The sequence below is a fragment of the Triturus cristatus genome, chromosome 12 (assembly GCF_964204655.1).
Source record: "Triturus cristatus chromosome 12, aTriCri1.1, whole genome shotgun sequence".
Taxonomy (NCBI): domain Eukaryota; kingdom Metazoa; phylum Chordata; class Amphibia; order Caudata; family Salamandridae; genus Triturus; species Triturus cristatus.
The window spans coordinates 861,810,319-861,832,087 of record NC_140595.1 but is presented as its reverse complement, the minus strand read 5'-3'; the positions used below and the strand labels follow the sequence as shown (position 1 = coordinate 861,832,087).

Here is a 21,769-nt window from a genome sequence, read left to right as displayed (position 1 = left end):
TTTTCACATATTCACTCGAGGCCAGGCTCACAAAATCAGCCATCATGGACTAGGCCTCCATAGGCCACAATAGACCATCTCAATTAAAAGAAATAAAAACAACGTTACTACAGCATAATGATTAAACAGTGTAAACCCCACTAATACCCTTATGTGTATGCATTTATCTAGCTCTCGCGACATAAAAAGCATTAATTCAGACAGCGTTTTGTGCTCAAAATAAACAGCACACAGCAACGTTTAAACATGAAAACTTGCACGTTATTTTTTAGGAAACAGAAACAGCACACGCATGCTAACCCTCGTGTAACTTTCTCTTATGTTAAGACAAACAGATTGATTAATAAAAACACACTTGCACAAGACAAATAATTAATTGTTATTTATTAATAATTAATATAACGCATAGACATACTAGAGCTTCAAAAGCCCCTGAATTTTCTAAATGAAAACTCTGCTCCAGCACTCCCATAGGGCCCTGGCTACATTCCGGCTGCCTTTCCCAGATGCCTGTCCATAAACAGTGAATGAATAAAGACATAATGGGGTAGAACATCAAATACCCAAGCAAAACAACAACAGCCCCAGCAACATCTGACATATGTTCCAGCGTCATTTAACTCAGTCTCCAATCCCATCCCCCCCGTCTCGCCGCCCCTTGTATGACCATTCAGTCAGCAATGTCGTATTTGTTGTGTGCCCCCACCCATGTGGCTATTCCCTTGTCGCCATTCTGTCTGCTTCATCCCCGGGCCGCTCACTTTCCAGCCCCTCTGGGGGAGCGCTCATCCCGCTCCCGTGACCGAGCCCTGTACTCTCCCCGTCTAGTCTCACCATGGCTTGCAATAGTGCCTCCCACTGATGTGCTATGGGCGTCTTCCTGAGGCCCAGTGTCTCCTCCCTTGAAAGTGCTGTACCCTCCGCCTTGGCCCACACTAGGAACGACCCCCGCCATGCGCGCGAGTGAGGTGGGTCGGCTGCTTTCCATCGCTTAGTGAGCAGTCGCTTCGCCACCACCATCCCCAGGACGATAAACCTAGAGGCGGTCTTAGTGGAGGGAGTCCTGCGGAAAAGGTGCAGCAAAAAGGTACACCATTCGAACGGGATGGTATGTCCCGTGCATGCGCAAAGCGCATCGTGCACCACCCGCCAGTACGAGCTCAGTGCGGGACAGCTCCATAACATGTGAACCAATCCGGCATCCAATTCTGCACAGCGAGGGCAAGCCGCGTCCGCACAGTGGAAATATCTGTTGATGGGCCTGGGCATAAGATACGCTCTATGGAGAATAAAAAATTGTATTTGGCGGAAGCGCATGTTCCGGGGAACCTTTGTCGGGCCCTGCAACACTCTGCCCCACTCTTTATCAGCCATAGGACGGGCCAGATCCGCCTCCCACTTACAACTGATCGCTGCATGAGCACGCAGGGAGGCCGCGAACCATCTGATCAGATGCCTCCCTCGCCCCATCACGTGGAGGTATTGCACCGTGAGGTGTTGTTCCGGCTCCTCGTGAAGGTCTCCCCACCGACTCGCGAGCGTCTCCACCAGGGACCGGTGACGAAGGAAGTGGCCAGACGGAAGCCCCGTCTCCTCCGCCAGGGAGGCGAACGGGAGAAGGGCACCATCTCGATAAAGGTCCCCCATTGTTTGTATATCTGCTGCGGTCCAGTCCGCCAGTTCCAGGGCACTAAGCGCACTCAGCCCACTGGGGGAGTCCTCAAGCGGTATAGCCGGTGCGTAAGGGGTTCGAGCCCGGGTAAGGTAGAGAGCGCGACTGTAGCACTTGTAGGCCACCACCATAAGGAGGGGCACAGGCCGAACTGCTTTCGCAGCCGGATGAAATAGGTTGAGGAGATCAGCCAGAGTGAGGGGAGCCGTAGTGGTCGCCGTATCATCCCGCCCTCTATCTGCCAGCCATCGGGCTATCCATTGCAGCTGTGCGGCCAGGTAATAATGCTCAAAACATGGCACCGCAAGGCCTCCCTGGTCAGTAGAGAGGTATAGCTTAGGCAACGCGGGGTAGAATCACCATTTTGACTAGAGCGATTCGCCCCGTGACCGCCAAGGGGAGGGTGCCCCAGAACCGCATCTGGGCCCTGACCGCTGCTACCGCTCTGCCCAGGTTGCCCTCCACAAGATCCACCGGCCGCCTATATATCTGGATACCCAGATAACGGAAGGTGTCCGGCTGCCATTTAACCTGCACACCTCCGAGGTGGTAGCTCGGATCCTGGGTATTGGCTCGAAACGCGTAGAGGCATGATTTAGCAGCGTTCACCCGGAGGCCCGAGAGAGCAGCGAAGTCGAGTAGAATTCGCTCCAGTACGGCCGGAATGTGCGCCACATCCCTGACAAAGACCAGTAGGTCGTCTGCATAGAGCGATACCTGGTGTGTCACGTCCCCCAGCGGAATTCCATCGGCCAGCTCCCTGCGGAGCGTGGCGGCAAGGGGCTCTTTTGCTGGTGCAAACAGGAGGGGTGAGAGCGGGCACCCCTGCCTGGTGCCACACCATATTGGGACGGCGTCAGATATATATGGCCCTGATATATATGGCCCTGTTCTCACCCTCACCGTGGGATCCTTGTACAATAGGGCCGCCATTTGAAGAAACCCGAGGCCCAGCCTGTCTCAAATGATATCACTGATGACATCATCTGGTGACTGTGAGTGTTTCTAAAAAGTTTATGAGTGTTAAATATAAATACACCAAGGTGTATTGATGAAAGAGTGGGTGTATGAGTGCCTGTATGGATGATTTAGTGGGTGCGTGACTGACTATAAGCAAATCACTATACATGTCTTAGTGAATGTATGGGTGAGTGACTAATCTGTGTGAATCTCTGTATCAGTCTGTCAGTTGGTGTGTAAGTGGCTGCATGGGTTGGTGAGCAGGTACATGAGTGCCTATATGGGTTATTGATTGGTTGTCTGTGTAGCTGTATGGGTGCCTGAGTGTCTGTGTGGGTGGGTGAGGGTGTGTGTGACTCCATGCATGGATGAGGGAGTGGGTGGATCACTGGCTGTGTGGGTTCATGAGCGCGTCTTAGAGCGGCTTTAAGGGTAAATTAGTGTGTGTATGGCTGTGTCGGTGAGTGAATGGATGTCTCAGTGGTATATGGGTGTCTTACTGCATATGTGAAAGGCAGTATATGTGAGTGTTGGCATATATAAGTAACTGCATGTGTGAGTGAGTGATTCTGAGAGTGGCTGTATGGGTGAGTGTATGCTTGTGTCAGTGACTGTATAGGAGAGTAAGTATGTGTTAGGTTAGTATCTGAGTGAATAAGTGAGTTGGTGTGTGTATAACTGTATAAGTGGGTAAGTGGCAGTGTGATTGACTCTATGGGTGATTGAGTAGGTGTGTATAGCTCTATGGGTGACTGACTCAGTGTGAATGACAATTGGTGTATGAGTGGATATGTCAGTTGCTGTATTAGTAAGTGAGTGGGTGTATGAGTGACTGTATGGGTGAGTAGGTGGATGTGTGTGTAGACCTATGAATGAGTGAGTGGGTATGTAAGTACTGGTATGGGTGTGTCAATGGTTTCGAGAATGGTAATTTGAAAGTTGGAGTGGTTGCGTGAATGGTTACATGGGGGTGTGAGTGGCTGTGTCAGAGATTCTGTGGATAATGTCATTAATGATGTCATTTGAGATGTCCTCAGTGATGTCACTGACCATGTCATGAGTGATCTAATATGTGAGGTCATAAACAGTGCTTCGGGGGGGGGGGGCGCTCAGATAACTAAACTGCTGAATTTCTCTGGTTTTGTACGAGTGAAATATCAACTTTCGCGGCCCAGCCTCACCTCAGGGGGCTTGATTACTCCCCCTTGACCCTGGGCCATCCCCCCGGGTGGGCACCAGCCCCGAGCAGATCTGAATAAGCGCCGCACTCCGGTCGGCTGCAATTTACAATGCGCCGGCCAGGCAACGGCGTTCTTTCGCTCAGAGCAAGGCGCTTATTGTTTCTGGCCTCCGGACGGCCGATGTGCTCCGTTTGGTCGAGGATTCAGTCAGATTTGAATCCACTACTGGCGTGGACGTGCGGAGCCTTGTTAGGCTGCGTCCGCTATGTTGGCTGTCTAAGCCACGCTCCCCAGGATGTGATCCATTTGAGGGTGTCTCCCTGGATGCCGATGCGGTTAAGTCTCTTAATGAGGGTGTGGTGAGCTACGGTGTTGAATGCAGCTGAGAGGTTGAGGAGGATCAGGGCTGCTGTTTCACCCCAGTTGAGGATGTATCTGATGTCGTCGGTGGCAGCTATCAGTGCGGTCTCGTTGCTGTGGTCAGCACAGAAGCCAGGTCGGGAGGCGTCAAGCAGGTTGTTTTTTCCGAGGTGTTCGGTGAGTAGTGATTGATGACCTTCTCAAGGACACTGGCCAGGAACGGAAGCAGTGAGATTGGGAGGTCATTTTTGAGTTTGCTGGGGTTGACGGAGGCTTTCTTCAGGAGGGGTGTTTCCATCTGTCTGGGAAGGATGCAGTGGTGATGGAGGCGTTGAGGATGTTGGTGAGTACTGTGCGGATTTCTTTAGTTCTGAGGTTAAAGAAGTGGTGATCGAGTGGCTGCTGTCCGCAAGTGAGAGGATGTTGTTGAAGTCATGGGTTGGGGATCAAAGTTGTTGTAGATGGTGGCTCTCCTGCTGTGGCAGTAGTCCAACAGGGTGTGCAGAGTTCTTGGGAGCGGCAAACCATGTTCTCGGTGGCTGACGTGCAGGAGAATTTTGTAGCAATGTTGAAGAGTTCCCTGTTGTGGTTCGCACTTGTTTCATTGTGGTCTATGAGAGCGTCACTTTTTGTGTCCTTGAGGTGTTGGTGGTTCTTGCTGAGGGCTAATTTGAAGGCTGTGTGGTCAGTGGGGTCTTTGGTGATGCGCCATTGTTTTTCTAGTCATCTGCAGTTGCGTTTGATGGTTCTGAGTTTTGGTGTGTACCAGCGGCCTTGTCTTGCAGATCTGCTGGTTTTGGCTGGCTTCATGGGGGTGTCTCTGTCGACGCATTTGGTGATCCAGTTGGACACATTCTGGGCAGCTTGTTCCAGGGTTTCTGCAGCATTGGGGCGGTATGGTGTTGAGTTCTCCATCCACTGGCTCTTAGTCACTTTGCTCCAGCTGTGGTGGGAGGAGCTCAGGGGCATGATGGTGGTGCCCTGGGGACCATGTGATGGTGAAGTGGATGATGGCATGGTCAGTCCAGGTGAGTTCAGTGACATGGCTGTACTTGATTGCGTCGCTGATTTGAAGATCTGGTCCAACATGTATTCTGTGCTGTGTGTGTGGTTGGTGACCAGTTGGGTGAGGCCAATGTTGCTCATGCTTTCCAGGAGATTGGTGGAGTTGGCGTCGTTGGGGTCGTCGAGGTGGAAGTTGAGGTCACCGAGTAGGATGTAGTGCTTGGAGTCGATAGCTAGAGGGGCGATGAATTTGCAGATGGCATTGTAGAATACAGGTCGCAGTCCCGGGGGTCTGTAGGCAAGAGTCCTGCTGATGGTTTGTGGTTGGAAGTTGAGGTGTACCATGGTAGATGTGGTGTCATGTTCGGTGGTGGAGAATCAGAGAGTTTCCTTGTGGATGATGACGATGCATCCTCCGTGTTTATAGGTGTGGTCTCAGTGTATCATCTTGTAGCCATCAGGCATTGCAGTGGCATCAAGAATGCATCACGTCTGGGTTAGGGAGGCCATCTGGGGGAGGTGGAGATCAGAGGTCTCTGGTCTCTGGCTGAGGCCCGACTTGACATCAATCTGTTGGTACCGTTGCAATTTGTTTGGCATAGAAAGGCTTCCTTCCCACCATCAGAGGGAGGCTGGTACAGGTGCTCACAGACAACATCACTGCCATGTGGTACTGCAACAAGCAGTGCGGGTGGGGTCTTGGGCCCTGTGCCCTGTGCCAAGAGGTACTTGTCTTCGAAATTTTCTGGACCACCAAGCGATTCTCCTGATAACCTGGTGGGATCTTTAAACATCAGGGCGTATGAAGCCAGTTACTGGTGCCTGACGGTCACGAATGACAGTTACATCTGGACATGGAGCAGGGCAACTTCCAAGAATGGGGTGAACTCTGGCTAGATCTTTTCATCACCTCCGAAACAGAGCAATGTCAATTTTGTGTGCTGGAGTTTTTAAGACCGCTCTTTCAGGGACGCAAATCAGTATGTGCCTTAACATTGGGAAAAGGTCGTGGTTCAGTGCTGCACCCATCAGGTTGACCCACTGCAAGCCAACCTATCCGAAGTATTACTTTTTGTTTCAACTCCAGTTCAGTAAGGACTTGCTTTAGGCACCTTCAGATTTTTTTCAGGTTGCTGAACCAACCTTCCTTATAGAAATGACCTCTTTTGATGCATTTTGTAAACAGTTTACAGCATTTGTTCCCACCTAAGCCTTTTATCATACCACAGTAGGATTTGAACCTAGACCTCACATTGATGTGTACTGCCTTTGAGCCACTGCAAAGCTGTCCATAGCATCTCCTCACCCGAAAGACAGTTTATCTTATCGCTATAACATTGGTGTAGTGGGATTGCGAGCTTCAAGCCTTCTCTGTCAACCCACCATACACTAAGGCCCATATTTATCATTTTTTCATGCAGCGCAACACATTAAGGCACCTTGCTGTGCTGCGTGAGAGGGAAAGGGCAGGAATGCACTGTATTTAACATTATACAATGCATTCCTGTCCTTTCCTAACACTAGCGCCCTTTTGGCTGTCGAGTGGAGGTCTCGCAGGTGCTGGGTGATGTGCTCTTGTTGGAGAATGCCGAGGACGAGTCTGGCTGGGATGTTTTGTATGGTCTGGAGTTTGCAAAGCAGAGACTTGTTGATTCCGGCATAGAGGGGGTTTCTGTAGTCCAAGTACTGCTCAAGAGTTCTTTCGAGTTGCCGGCGTTGGCGGAGATCTTGTTCTGGATGAAGGTTCGTCTAATTGATATGATCACATTGTGGTATTCTGTCATGGTGTTCCTGTATGTGATGCGGTCTTCAGGTGTTTTGATGTTTCGCCAATTCTTCTCTAGACGTCTGCATGTGCGCCTGGATTCTTGGAGATCGGCTGTGAACCAGGTGGTCTTCCTGGGGGGGAAAGAACCTTTACAATGAAGTCATTACAACGCACTACCTTTACAAAGCAGTCATTACAACACAACATCCTTTTCATCGCATGCCATTACAACGCAGCCATTATATCGCATGTCACTACAACGCATGTCATTACAACGCATGTCACTACAACGCATGCCATTACAACGCAATATAAGGTAAGTAATGTAATGGGGAATAGTAATTTTACTATCCAACACTTACCCTACTGTTGCACTTACTGGAGTGGGAATAGTAATTTTTTACCCCTACACTATCCAACATTTCCCCCACGGTTGCACTCACTGGAGTGGGAATAGTAATTTTTACCCATAAACTATCCATCACTTACCCTACTGTTGCACTCACTCGAGCGGGTCCAGTAATTTTTACCCCCTACACTATCTTTTTTTTTGTGGGAGTTTTATATAGCACGAACTAGACCCGAGAAATCGGGTATCAGAGCACTTTACATGAGCACCAGTTTCGTTACAGATGGACACATTCATTTTTTTTTCTTAGGCACAGGGAGATTAAGTGATTTGCCCAGAATCACAGGAGGTTGAGCGTCGTTGTCGTGACACGAAACCGGCTCCCCAGCTCCGAAGTCGACTGCTCTAGCCGTAAGGCTGCATCCTCTCCCGTTGCGCTGTAAAAGTAGTTTCTAAAAATGCATTGTGATGGCATGCGATGTAAAATCATGCGTTGTAATCAATGTTGCGATGTAAAAACTGCATTGTAAAGGCATGCATTATAAATATTTGTGTTGTAATGTCATACATTCTCCTGGGGCATTGTCTGTCGGGGTTGTGGAGGGGTGCAAGTTCATCTGCTTAGTTGGAGATCCAGCTGTGTAGTTCTTTGGCTGCGAGGTTGGCATCGTTTGAGTTGGAGGGGGCATCGCCGTTGAGGGTGGAATTGAGGTGCTCCCCGGTGACCTTGTTCCAGTACCATTGCGGCGGGGGGTGCAGGTTTGGGGGCAGTGGGTTTGTCGACGTGGAAGTGTACGCAGTGGTGGTCTGTCCAGAGGTGTTGCGTGGTGTGGCTGAAGTGGATTTTCTTACCTCCTGCGACGATGGGGTTGAGGGTGTGTTCTGCCTGGTGGGTGAGGATGGTGAAGAAGGCGATGTTTGGCGTAAGGGTGTTGCGGAGGTCCCAGATCTGAATGAATGAAAATGATAATGAATGAAAATGGATTTATACAGCGCGGTTGCTGCCCTGGCGCGTCCAAGCGCTAGAGGAACCAGATGGGGGGTGTAGTGAGGATAACAGAACTGGGAGGAGGGGGGAGGGGCTGAATTGTTACCGAGATTTGAACAGATGTGTTTTTAGTTGTTTACGGAAGGAGGCGAGGTTGGGGTTAGATCTCAGGTGAAGGGGAAGGGAGTTCCAGATTTTTGAGGCGTTGAAGGTGAACATTCTTCCGCCTGCTCTAGTCCTTTTAATTCTGGGGACCGTTGCCATGAAAGCCTGACTAGAGCGTAGGTCTCTGCCTGGATGATATTGGCTGACTAGGCTACGCATGATTTTGGGGCCCGAGTCCCAGAAGGCCTGGTGGGCAATACACATTGCTTTGAAAGAGACTCTTTTTCGTACTGGTAGCCAATGTAGGCTGGCCAGTGCCTCCCTAACTGAGGTTCTGCGGGGAATTTGCAGTAAGGTACGGGCCGCGCAGTTCTGTACCAGCTGCAGTCTGTTCAATGTGTACTCTGGGGCTCCCAGGTAAAGGGCGTTGTTCGAGTCCAGACGTGACTGTATTATGCCCTGTATGGCTGTCTCTAAGGCGTATCTGTGCAGGGAGCGCACGTGGGGGTGGGGCCCGTGTGCGTGCGGGGGTGGTGAAGGTCTGGCAGGAGAACTGCCTGTGGGTGGTGTTCGGTGTGGACAGCTGGCAGTTGTTCCTTCCGGGGTTGTGTGCGAGGAGGGCAGCTGAGTCGTAGCGGTGTTTGGTCAGAGATCCAGGGTCTCTGGCGCTGGTTGCGGTCATAGACGGGTGCAGACTGGCTTGCCTTTGGCACGCCTTTAAATAAGGATGGGGGAGGGAAGCTCAGCTGGGAGCAGGAATGGTAGGTGGGAGAGCCCGCACAGGAGCAGCGGCGGGAGAAGGGCGGCGAGAAAACGGGCTCAGAAAAACAAGGGCAGAGGCGCAAAAAATGAAAGAAGGGCAGAGTCACAGATAATAGGCACAGAATTTACCATTAATTACAATAAAGACAGACAAAAGACACAAGACAAAACAGGCACAACAAGGCAGACAGGCAACAGTGGAAGCAGCAGAAGCTGGCTCGAACAGCTACCAGACACCCATCAGCGGCAGTGGCACAACAGTGGAGCTGCCGGGGGAGAGAGCAGGTCCCTGACCAGAGGTCAGAGGTCCTGCTTGCTCACCCTCACATGGGGAGGCATAGCATTCTGACCATTTCCAGTTCTACCACTAATGGTACATATGGGAATGCGCCAAAATCCATGAGTGGATGCATGGGAACAACCACGCTCCACCCGTGGAACGCCCTCCTTGGGCAGAGCAACGCAAGGCAGCGATTTGCCCTGCCTTGCGTTATCAAGCCATGCAAGGTGGCTTTGCGTGGCTTGATAAATCTCACTTAGGCTTTGTATCACCCTTGTGCCCCCTTGGAGGGCGCCAGGGCGACACAGAACCTTGAAAAAATATGGCCCTAAGTTCTTTCCAGACAAACTGGTTCTAAGGATTTGAGCTTCCTTTCTTCCAAAAGTGATCACTCTGTTTCATGTCAGGCAAAAGATCACCCTCCTGGCATTCTTTGCTCCACCTCACTGGATTGGAAAAGAGCCATCATTTTAGACATCTATCGTACCAAGGATACTAGGAATACTGTGTGAACCATCAACAGTTTGTTGAAATCGCTGGGGCAGAAGGGCAACGCAGTACGAAAAAGTACCACATTTTGCTAGATTGTTCTCTGCATCAAAATCTGCTATACACTGACTAAGAAGCAGCCCCCGGAGGTTTTCATGCTCATTCCACCAAGGCAGCTACCACTGCATTTGCACACAGAATACCTATGTGGACATCTGCCAGGCTGCTATGTGGGTATCAGTCCATATGTTCACGCAGCACTACTATGTGGCAACCAGGTCCATTTAGAGGGACATTGCGCCCACTACGACCTAAAAGACTTTTTGATCTGAGCCAGTTCACAGGCCCACCTCCTGGGAGGTACTGCTTTGTATTTTGTGGAATCTGCGGTTAGAAGTATCAATCAGAAGAACAAGTTATGTACTTTTGATAACCCTCCCACCTCCCCGTTCTGTGAACTGGATTCCTTTTCCATCTAAAAAGGTCCCAGGTCTAGAGATCAAAATGCTGGTCAAACCAATCTGCTGTTGGCTGTGCGTCTGGGGTGCAGACAGCCTCGAAAGCAGCTGACATCAGCGGTCTTGGGTGGCACTTATGTGTGGCTCTGCACATCACTTCAGAGCATAATGAAATTGGCACAGCGCCACATGATGCCACCTATCGATATACAGGGGTACTGCTGAAAAGTTTCCAGAACTAGTGTGATGCCTGGGGAATATTCAAAAAGTGAGGAATCTGTGATTAGAGGATCCACCAGAAAGAGCATTATCGAAGGTAGGTAACCTATACAACAGTTTACACAGGACCTCTCAGCTGTCAGATTGTTTATGACTTACAGTAATTCACTGTGTTCTGCATCTTTCCACAGAGAATGGAGCCACCATGAATGTGAGCGCGTACCAGAGGATCATTGCTGTATCACAGCAGTTCACAGAATGTAAGAAAAGCTTTAGTCAAAGGTCGCACCTGTGTACACACCAGATGAGCCACACTGGGGAGAAACCCTACAAATGCACAGTTTGTGATAAGAGCTTCCATCGAGCCTCACACCTCAAAGATCATCACAGATCGCACTCCGGGGAGAGACAATTCCAATGCACGGATTGCGAGAAAAGATTCATTTATAGCTCAGGTCTGTTGCGGCATAAGAGACTCAACACATGCCAAGAGTGCCAGCAGCATTTTAGTCAATTGTCGGACCTGAAAGAACATCAGAGATCTCACACAGGGGAGATACTGCTTCCAAGAGAGAGACCCTACAAGTGTGCAGAGTGCCAGAAAACCTTTACTCATAGCAGAGGACTGTTGAAGCATAAAATGATACACACTGGAACAAAACCTTACTACTGCATGGAATGTGGTAAATCTTTTCGACAGTCATCATCTCTGATGGATCATCAGAGAACCCACACAGGGGAGAAACCATACCAGTGTATGGTCTGCAATAAAAGCTTTGCTAACAGCTCAAGTCTGAGCAAGCATGAGTTGGTCCACATAGGAGAAAGGTCCTACGAGTGTAAAGACTGTGGCCTTCACTTTAATCAGACATCTCAGCTGAGGCTACATCAGAGAACACACATGGCAGTGAGCCATTACCAATGCACAGGGTGCGAGAAAAGCTTTTCCAGCAGGTCACAATTGGACAGGCATAAGATGACCCACACTGGGGAGAAGCCCTATGACTGCAATAACTGTGGTAAATCCTTCAGACGTATGTCACAACTCATCGACCATCATAGATTACACACAGGGGAAAGACCATACCAATGTACAGTGTGTGAAAAAAGCTTCAGTTGTTCTTCAGCTCTAGGCAAGCACAAAATCATACATTCCAGTGGTAAACCCCACATGTGCAATGAATGTGGAAAGCATTTCAATCACTTATCAACACTCAAAAAACATCAGAAATACCACAAGGGAGACAAACCATATCAGTGTATGGAGTGTGATAAAAGCTTTTCCTTGAGGTTATATTTATCTTCACACATGAGAGTGCACACTGGTGAAAAGCCCTTCCAGTGTCAGAAATGTGATAAGCGTTTCAGCCACCTGTCGAACCTGAGACAACATGAGAATTACCACACTGGAGAGAAACCTTACCGGTGCGCCGAGTGCGAAAAGTGCTTCTTTAGTCATTCGCATCTTATAAGGCATCAGAGGAGCCATACTGGGGAAAGACCATACCAGTGTATGGAGTGTGAGAAAAAATTCAGTCAAAGCTCTGTGCTATTGAACCACATGATGATTCACACTGGGGAGAAGCCCTATAAGTGCAAAGAATGTGGCAAGCACTTTCGGCGGGCGTCTCATTTGAGGGATCATCAGAGATTACACACCGGTGAGAAGCTTTACAAGTGCAAGAAATGTGAGAACATTTTCCCTGTAAGATCAAGCTTGAGAATGCATAAGAAGAGCAAAACATGTAAATCCATATGACTGCACACAATCTCAACATTGAAAATCACAAATGAAGTATAAGAACTTTCAGAGTGCGCAGAATGTTTTTGCCACAAATGAACTTGGAGATGACAGCCACAATGTTTGATTTTTCAAAAGCTGATGTGTCAAAGAGTGAGATCATAGAACCTCAACGTAGGTGAACTGTTGGGAGAAGTTATCTGCTAAATTATGCAAACACTCTAACAGAATAAAACCTGGGTTTCGCACCCAAAAGGGCTGTTATGGGAGATATGTGTGCGCAGTACTAGGTTGAGGCTCAATGAGAGGACACTCCCATTAGTCACACAGATGAGTCAAAAGAGTGTTAAGGAGACCAATTGTGCATCGCTCCCTTTCAACCATTCAAAGCACAAAAGGAGGCACAGTGTTTATGAAACCAATCAGGTTTGATGGTTTCCAAAATGTGTCGTCTGTGTGACTGTAAACCAGAACTTTTGTCAGGACGGTAACCCTCGCCCACCCATAGGTGGCATGCTCCATCATAGGGTCCCTCACACAATACCAAAGTTTCTGGTTTTGGATACAACTCCTAAAGAACAGGGAGGAGCTCTTCGAGTGTTTACATGTGTGATGTGGGTCTCTGTGGGAGAAGGGTGAGTCAGGTGTGCTAAATAGTGAGTATTGAGCAATAAAACTGCCTCTTGGTTCTGATACCAGAATTATAATAAAACCAGCAGATAAATGTTGGGCGATCTTGATCCTTGACTCGGAAACATATGAAAATGAATGCCTGAGACAGGTACGCAATACTGGATATTATTGACCTGTACAGCAAGAACCCACACCTAAACTGCAGAAGGTTAGCCAATGATTGGTTCAAAGAGTAAAAGGAGCAGAGTGGATTACACTTAAAGAAGTAGAATTTCTGATGATGGAAAACCCCAAGATCTCGTATTTGCTTCCTTAAAATATAGAAATGTCGATGCCCACTAGCAGGGAGATCCATTGTGTCAGGTTCGGGCGCCCCTCTGGAACCCCTTCCTCATTTACAGATCCTTTCCTGAGATGTATTGTTGTAAGATACCATCCTATCTACAAGATATGAAACATATTTGCAAGACAGTAAAAGAGGGGCGCTTTCATCATTACAAGAATTATTTAATGAGTTTGGCGCTGAAGCTCTCTACGCCTGCGTTCCACACAACGAGACACTTAGGACAGTAGAGCACCTCCTGCATGACAACCTACTTTCTTTCGCACCTTTGTGGGAGGTAAGTACAAGAATTAGCAATCAACAGTAACTTGGACCTCTAAAACCAAAAGAAAAATTTAAAACCGATGGGAAAGAACCTTATTAAGAAGCAAGACGATTTGACGTGTCCTGTTTAGAAATTGATTGATTGGTCAATTTGAAGGTGAGAAACTAGAGAACAACTCGCTAAAGGCAAGGAGAGGAATGTTCACCCTTCGTATGATGGCGACAGAAGGCACCTGCTTTGAACTGGTGCTGAATAATGTTGCATGACCATCTTCCAGGAAGCTATCAGGAGGCAGTGTAGCAGCATGTTACAGCTCTAAAGTAAATGTAGTGGCTGCTCTGTTTTTTATACAATGTAGGGAGGGGTGAGGAGATGGCATGTAACACAAGCAATATGAAAAAGTAAGTCCAAAAAGCCAATAAGTCTTTTGACTAAAAATGCGAGCACTGAATAGCGTTCTAATGGGAAAGGAACATCACATGTCTAATAACACAAACGTTATTTCTTTCTTCCAAATCAGAATATCATAAAAAATGTCCAAGCAGCAAATACTCCCATTGCATTATCTGCAAAAAATACCACCCCCTCTTCCATACCCCCATCCCACCCCCAGCAGACATGTGTCAGTAAAGGCCATGTTTATTAACGATTGTAATGGGATCTGAATTATATTTCAAAATGAAGCATCTGTGGTTGAGACTGGAGATCAGAGTTATCAAGGCATCATGCTAGCGCAAAGTAATGCAAACCGGGGCGAGGCCTTAAACTATTTACTTTCCAGCGCACATCTTAAGTAGCCCTAAAAGTAACACATACCCTGCTTCGCACTACCTTTCGTCAAAGGCGTGTCCCAAGGGTGACACTTGGGCATTTCCACGCTACCATTCATAGTGTTTTGATGAAAAGACATATTTACTTGGTAGACAGGACTTTCCTCCAGAAATGTCTCCTTGAAACAAGCATTAGGTCCAATACATTTTTGATTTCCTCCATACATTTCAAACATTGGTTGCGTTCTGCACTGTACAGCACACATCCAATGGATACATTGTTAAAACTATGGCCTAGGTATAGTATTGTGTGCCGAATGATTACCTTTCCAGTATAAACCTTGTGCTAGACATCATCCACACACCTTTGTCCTGTGGTGCGAAGGTGTGTATCACCGCTAGGAGAGAGAGCCGCCGTGCCATATCTCAGTGGATGAATCTGTTATCCTCTCTACCACCAGTGCAACAGAGATCAGCAAACTTTGGTTCCTCTACTGCATTGCTCTATAAATCAATACATTTGCCCTTCATCTTTTGATTTAGAAGATGGATCAAATATTAGATTTTCCCTTTTAACTCTGTTTCAACCAATTTGCATTTTTCAAGGCTATTAACATTGTTTTCTTTTAATATCTCCGTTATTTTCTTTGATTCTCCCAGTCGGTTTAGTTCAAGTTGCTTTAGCCCTCAAATAATTCTCCATAGGTGAAACTCTCAATCAGGTGCTTTGGTGGCCGGATGTTGCACGGACGATCACATTTGACACATTGTATTTTCTATGGATATGTGTTTGTACTTCACCATTCATTATTTCAAGCATTGCATCTCAATAGACAATTTGTGTTTCCTTTTGTGCATGGTCAAGCGAATGTTATAAAGGTTGTCATTTAATTGCACCAATAATTTTACCAACAAGGCTTCAGTGCCGTCCCAGATTAGAAAGATGGCATCTATGAAATGTAACAGTGCGCAGATATGCTTCATAAAGTTATGGATGGTACTTTGCCACGCAGGATTGTCGTCCCATAGAGCCTTTTGAATTTTCAGGAGTATGTAAAATGTTGCTATTCTCGGTTTCATATTCACCAGGAAGTCAAGTTACTCCCAATACAACATGTCTTTGTCCTGCTGAGAATGTAGTGCGTTCATCGCGAAGGTTTTGATATGTGTCCCCGTCATTTGATATTAATATCCCCCCCCCTTTGTGTAACCATACACATTTAGATTTAGAATGGCCACTTTACCCCTCCCCTTTAACTGCACTTTTAAAGTTGTTAACTTGCCTGTACAAATGTTAGAAATTATACATTGTTTACTGCTGTTGTATTTTTAATTTCCAGAAGACCTGTTCCTTTTAAAATAACAGTCAGTTTCAAATTCAAACATTACACTTTTTTTAAATGCCTTCGTGAATCTGAAGTGTATCAAAGTTGACAAAACTCTGAGTAAATTTTGATATCTGATTTTGGTGTTAAACACATGCCAGCATTTAGATCTCCTGCATCTTTATTTTGTCAATCTTCTGAGTCTTTATCAGTGTACAACAGAGTAACAATGTTTAGAAAGTCTCATGATAATTCACTAGGCAATATTTAATGGGGGGCATATAGCAGACTCACCTGTACCCGTCTGCAGCTGCTTCGAGCACCTGTGGACGGGCCCATACAAGATCTCCAGACACGCCATGCCTGCCATGCCGGTGTGGGTAAAACTGACTTCGAGCCTCTGGCCAAATTAGTTCACAATTCCGTACAATCCGTCCCCTTCAAGAACCATATTGGTGGTCACTGACGATGGAGGAATGGGGCAAGCTGCGAGCTGCACCTCAATATTCTTTGAGATTAAAACCAATACTGTTCCTGATGGGAACAAATTGTAAGGAATTGTGAATTGTGAGTGAACCGCGGCTGGGTTCTAGGATGTCAGTATACATATACTGATGTTAATTCTTTGGTGGGACACAAATTGATAGAGCGTTCTTTGTTTGAATTGCATCTCTGGAAGGCTGTCCCCCGTTTTGTTTACTGTTGTAGTCCTGAGGAAGACCCGCTGTGATGTGATGTAACACAGAATCATAGGGTCGAAAGTCGATGACATTGGCTAATGTCCTGCTTCATTTATCGTAACATACAAAAGAAAGATAACAGATATTTTGAAACTTGGAAGGTTGGACATTAGATACTACATTTTTTTGTTTCATGTATTGTGTACATGTACACTGCTATTTTTTACATTCAACCATGTTTATGTTGTTTGATTTATTGTATGTGATATGTGTATTATGGGCAGCATATTGAAAAAAACAGAAAAGTAATGAAAATTGTGTTATGAGATACAATGTTTGTTATATGACAATGAATATACCAAACTAGAATTTGTCTTTGTGTCTTGTGTGTGATTTGGTTGATTTGTCTGACTTCCTGTTTTTGATTACTTTTTGGGGGAAAGTTAGCACACTAATGTTTGTATTTGGTATTAGGGGACGGAAATCTGAGGTCTTTAATAGTAAGATACTCCCCTTTCCTAAAGAGATCATTTTGTGACCCTTCTTTACTGATGTTGATTGTTCAACATCTTTCACATTTTTTGTACCAGAATTGTGGCACCCAACAGAACTCACTGTAGCTTATAAAAAAAAGAAACCACTTTCTAAAAGTGACATTTCCAAAATAGTAATGTAAAATCCAACTACACCAGTAAGCAGGATTTATCACAACCATTCCAAACATACCAAACAAGTCAACACTAATCCTTTCAGATGAGGAATTGCCACTTAAAAATATATAAGGAAATTCCCAATGTTAGCCTCTGAGAGGAGTAGGCCTCACAGTAGTGAGAAACAAATAGGCTATTTGCCACTACTAGGACATACCACACATTTAAGGCACATGCCCTAGCTTTTACTTACACAGCACCTGCCCACAGGGCTACGTAGGGCCTACCTAAGGGGTGACTGACGTGTAGTAAAAGGGGAGTTTAAGGCTTGGCAAGTAGTTTTAAATGCCAAATTATTCCCAGGCCCAGGGTATATGGTATACCACTTTACAAGGGACTTACAAGTAAATCAAATATACCAAACAGGTTTAAACCAATCTTACCATGTTTAAAGGAGAGAGCACATGCACTTTAGCACTAATTAATAGTGGTAAAGTGCCCAGAGTCCTAAAGCCAACACCGGCTTAGCAGTCTACAACACAGAACGGCTCCCAGTGCAGGGAGCATTCGCTTGAAGCAAGACCTCCAGGTCTGCCGTGAGGGCAACGGCGTGTGATTAAACTACAAGTCCCAGGCTTCTTGGTCCAGGCGCAAGCGGGTGACGTCAGTGGCAGGCGTCACCTGCCTACATTAACGCTCCACGCCTCCCGCAGCGCGGGACGCGCTACCAGAGGGCTCTGATTTTAATCCTTCCTGGCACCCTAAGGACAACGGGTCACCGGCTTAGCAGTCTACAACACAGAACGGCTCCCAGTGCAGGGAGCATTCACTTGAAGCAAGACCTTCAGGTCTGCCATGAGGGCAACGGCGTGTGATTAAACTACAAGTCCCAGGCTTCTTGGTCCAGGCGCAAGCGGGTGACGTCAGTGGCAGGCGTCACCTGCCTACATTAACGCTCCACGCCTCCCGCAGCGCGGGACGCGCTACCAGAGGGCTCTGATTTTAATCCTTCCTGGCACCCTAAGGACAACGGGTCACCGGCTTAGCAGTCTACAACACAGAACGGCTCCCAGTGCAGGGAGCATTCGCTTGAAGCAAGACCTCCAGGTCTGCCGTGAGGGCAACGGCGTGTGATTAAACTACAAGTCCCAGGCTTCTTGGTCCTGGCGCAAGCGGGTGACGTCAGTGGCAGGCGTCACCTGCCTACATTAACGCTCCACGCCTCCCGCAGCGCGCGGGCAGCGCCCGGGCCAAGGGCGGGCCCGTCCTTGCCCGGAATAGGCTGGGCTGGGCCACGTTATTTGGATTTTTGTACTCTACAAGGGTCATTGGACTGGATACAAGAGAGCTAAGGTACTGTCAACAAGCTTTTGAAAACTCTGGCCCATCCTCTGTGAACGCTAGTGTGTAGATCGGAAGCTCTGCTATTTTAACTATTTTTCCATAATTGTAAACAATGAATAAGGCCAAGGCTAATTTGGGAAACAGGGTGGCGGGTACATTGGATGCTTTTCTAACCAGGGCTAACACAGTATTGACTCAAGAAATATTAGATACTGAACGTAGACTTTCCTTAGATTATCAAAGCTCAATGAATAGGTTATCTCTAACTCCTGAATTTCTCTCCTTACCAGAACCCGGTTTCGCAGAAGGTTCTCCCACTATCATACCAACATCCCAGCCCCCTGTGGAGACGATTACCCCACTTGTTGAGGAATCCACGGTAGTGGAAAAATGGATGACCACCAGGGGGAAACAGGGTAAAAATAAAATAGCTAAGGTTAATAACCCTAAAAGGAAGGGACAACGGGACCGTAAGCAAGTGGGTGTTCAGGATAGCGTGATTGGGACAACAGATAATGCCCAGAGTCCAGAGATAATCGAACTTGAAAAACAGCCCTAGGGGAAAACAGGCACCTAAGAGTGCTTCGTCCGTGGGTCAGGTGTACGAGTGCAATCTAGTAAAGATCGAAACTATGCTGATAAAGCTATTGGATCCAATCCTAAAGAAGCTTACTAACATAGAAGACAGATTAGCACTAATAGAGGGGAATTGTGGTTGGAAACCTGACATTAGACCTGCAAATCAATCAATCAATCAAGCATTTGTATAGCGCGCTACTCACCCGGAGGGTCTCAAGGCGCTTGTGGAGGGGGGCCTGCTACTGCTCGAACAGCCAGGTCTTGAGTTGCTTCCTGAAGGCGAGGTGGTCTTGGGTCAGGCGGAGGTGGGTGGGGAGGGAGTTCCACGTCTTGGCGGCCAGGTAGGAGAAGGATCTTCCTCCCGTTGTGGCTCTTCGGATGCGGGGGACGGCGGCGAGGGCGTGGCTGGTCGATCGAAGCTGGCGGGTGGGAGTGTAGAAGTTGAGGCGGTCGTTGAGGTATCTTGGTCCTTGGTTGTGGAGAGCTTTGTGTGCGTGGGTGAGGAGTCGGAACGTGATTCTTTTGTTGACGGGGAGCCAGTGCAGGTTTCTTAGGTGTGCGGAGATGTGGCTGTGTCGGGGGATGTCCAGGATGAGTCGTGCTGAGGCGTTCTGAATCCGCTGAAGTCTTTTCTGGAGTTTGGCGGTGGTTCCGGTGTAGAGGGAGTTGCCGTAGTCCAGTCGGCTGGTGACGAGGGCCTGGGTGACCGTCTTCCTGGTTTCGGTGGGGATCCACCGGAAGATCTTCCGTAGGATGTTGAAGCATGACAAGGAGACGGCGTTGACTTGTCTGGTCATGGAGAGGGAGGAGTCCAGGATGAAGCCCAGGTTGCGTGCGTGGTCCGTTGGTTTGGGTGCGCTGCCCAGGGCAGGGGGCCACCAGGAGTCGTCCCAGGCGGATGGCGACGATCCCAGGATGAGGACTTCCGTCTTATCCGAATTCAGGCGGCTGTTCCTCATCCACTCGGCTACGTCTTTCATCCCTTCGTGAAGGTTGGTTCTGGCGGTGGCGGGGTCGTTGGTGAGGGAGAGGATCAACTGGGTGTCGTCGGCGTAGGAGATGATGTTGAGGTTGTGTTGGCGTGCGATGGCCGCAAGGGGGCTCATGTAGATGTTGAACAGCGTGGGGCTGAGTAAAGATCCTTGTGGCACACCGCAGATGACTTCGGTGGCTTCTGATCTGAACGGGGGGAGGCAGACTCTCTGTGTCCTTCTGGCGAGGAAGGAGACGATCCATTCCAGTGCCTTCTCTTGGATTCCGACGTTGCTGAGGCGTTGCAATAGGGTGCGGTGGCAGACAGTGTCGAACGCCGCGGAGAGGTCCATGAGGATGAGGGCCGCTGTTTCGCCATTGTCGAGCAGGGCTCGGATGTCGTCAGTGGCTGCGATGAGGGCGGTCTCGGTACTGTGGTTCGCCCGGAAGCCGGACTGCGAGGGGTCTAGGGATCCATCGAGGAAGGCGGCCAGCTGTTTGTTGACGGTCTTCTCGATGACTTTGGCAGGAAACGGGAGCAGCGAGATGGGGCGGTAGTTCTTGAGGTCGGTGGGGTCGGCTGATGGTTTCTTTAGGAGGGCGCTGAGTTCGGCATGCTTCCAGCTCTCCGGGAAGGTTGCGGTGTCGAAGGAGGCGTTGATGATGTTCCGGAGATGGGGTGCGATGACGGAGTCGGCCTTGTTGAAGACGTGATGAGGGCAGGGGTCGGTTGGAGAGCCGGAGTGGATGGAGTTCATCGTGCGTATGGTCTCTTCGGTGTTGATCAGGGTCCAGGCGCGGAGGGTGGTGGTGGAGGGCGCTGGTGTGGTCGTAGGGTGCGTCGGCTGTGTGCTGAAGCTGTTGTGTATGTCTGCAATCTTGTTGTGGAAGTACGAGGCGAGTGAGTTGCAGAGGTCTTGCGATGGGGTGATGTCGTTGTTTCCGGCGCTGGGGTTGGAAGCTCTTTGACGATGTTGAAGAGTTCCTTGCTGTTGTGGGCGTTGTTGTCCAGTCGTTCATTGAATGCTGTTTTCTTGGTGGTGTGGATCAGGTGGTGGTGTTTTCGAGTGGCGAGCTTGAGGGTGGTCATGTTGTCTGGTGTCGGGTCTCTGCGCCAGGCTTTCTCGAGGGCTCGGCAGTACTTCTTGGAGCTCTTGAGTTCGTCGGTGAACCAGGATGCTTTCTTGCTGCCGGGTCTGCTGGGAGGGGTCCTCAGTGGGGCGAGGTCGTCTGCGCAGTTGTTCATCCACCTCGAGAGGTTGATGGCGGCATGGTTGGGGTTCACTGAGCTGGCGGGAGGGTTCTGGCTCAGGGATGCTGCGAGCTGGTCGGCTGTGATCTTGTTCCAGCTTCTGCGTGGAGCCTGTTGCTGGTGGTGGTGGATCGTGTTCCTTTTGAAGCTGAAGTGGACGCAGCTGTGGTCCGTCCAGTGGAGTCCGGTGGTGTGGCTGAAGGAGATGTCCTTGCTGGAGGAGAAGACGGGGTCAAGCGTGTGGCCGGCGTAGTGGGTGGGGGTGGTCACCAGCTGCTTGAGTCCGAGGTTGGCGAGGTTGTCCAGCAGGGTGGTGGTGTTGCGGTCGTTGTTGTTCTCCAGGTGGAAGTTGAGGTCCCCGAGGAGGATGTAGTCGGCGGAGGGGAGGGCGTGCGGGCTGATGAAGTCGGCGATGTCTTCGCTGAATTGTGTGCGCGGTCCCGGGGGTCTGTAGATGAGGGTGCCTCTGAGGGTGGTCTTGGGGTTGGTGTGGATCTGGAAGTGCAGGTGTTCGGCAGCTGTGAGGGTGTCGTCGGTGTTGGTCGTGATGCGGATGGTGTTCTTGTGGGCGATGGCGATGCCTCCTCCCGTCTGGTTGACGCGGTCCCTCCGGGTGATC

General features: G+C 48.7%; 1 protein-coding gene across 1 annotated transcript in view; it reads left to right on the top strand.

Moving 5' to 3' along the window:
• The window catches only part of LOC146783128 (uncharacterized), a 389,572-nt gene extending 372,940 nt beyond the window's left edge, over positions 1 to 16,632 (top strand). The window contains exon 4 of the mRNA XM_085639291.1: positions 10,788 to 16,632. Within this exon, the coding sequence (XP_085495417.1) occupies positions 10,788 to 12,355 (1,568 nt within the window). The 3' untranslated portion in view covers positions 12,356 to 16,632. The remainder of the gene's footprint in view (positions 1 to 10,787) is intronic.
• Positions 16,633 to 21,769: the final 5,137 nt, after the last annotated feature.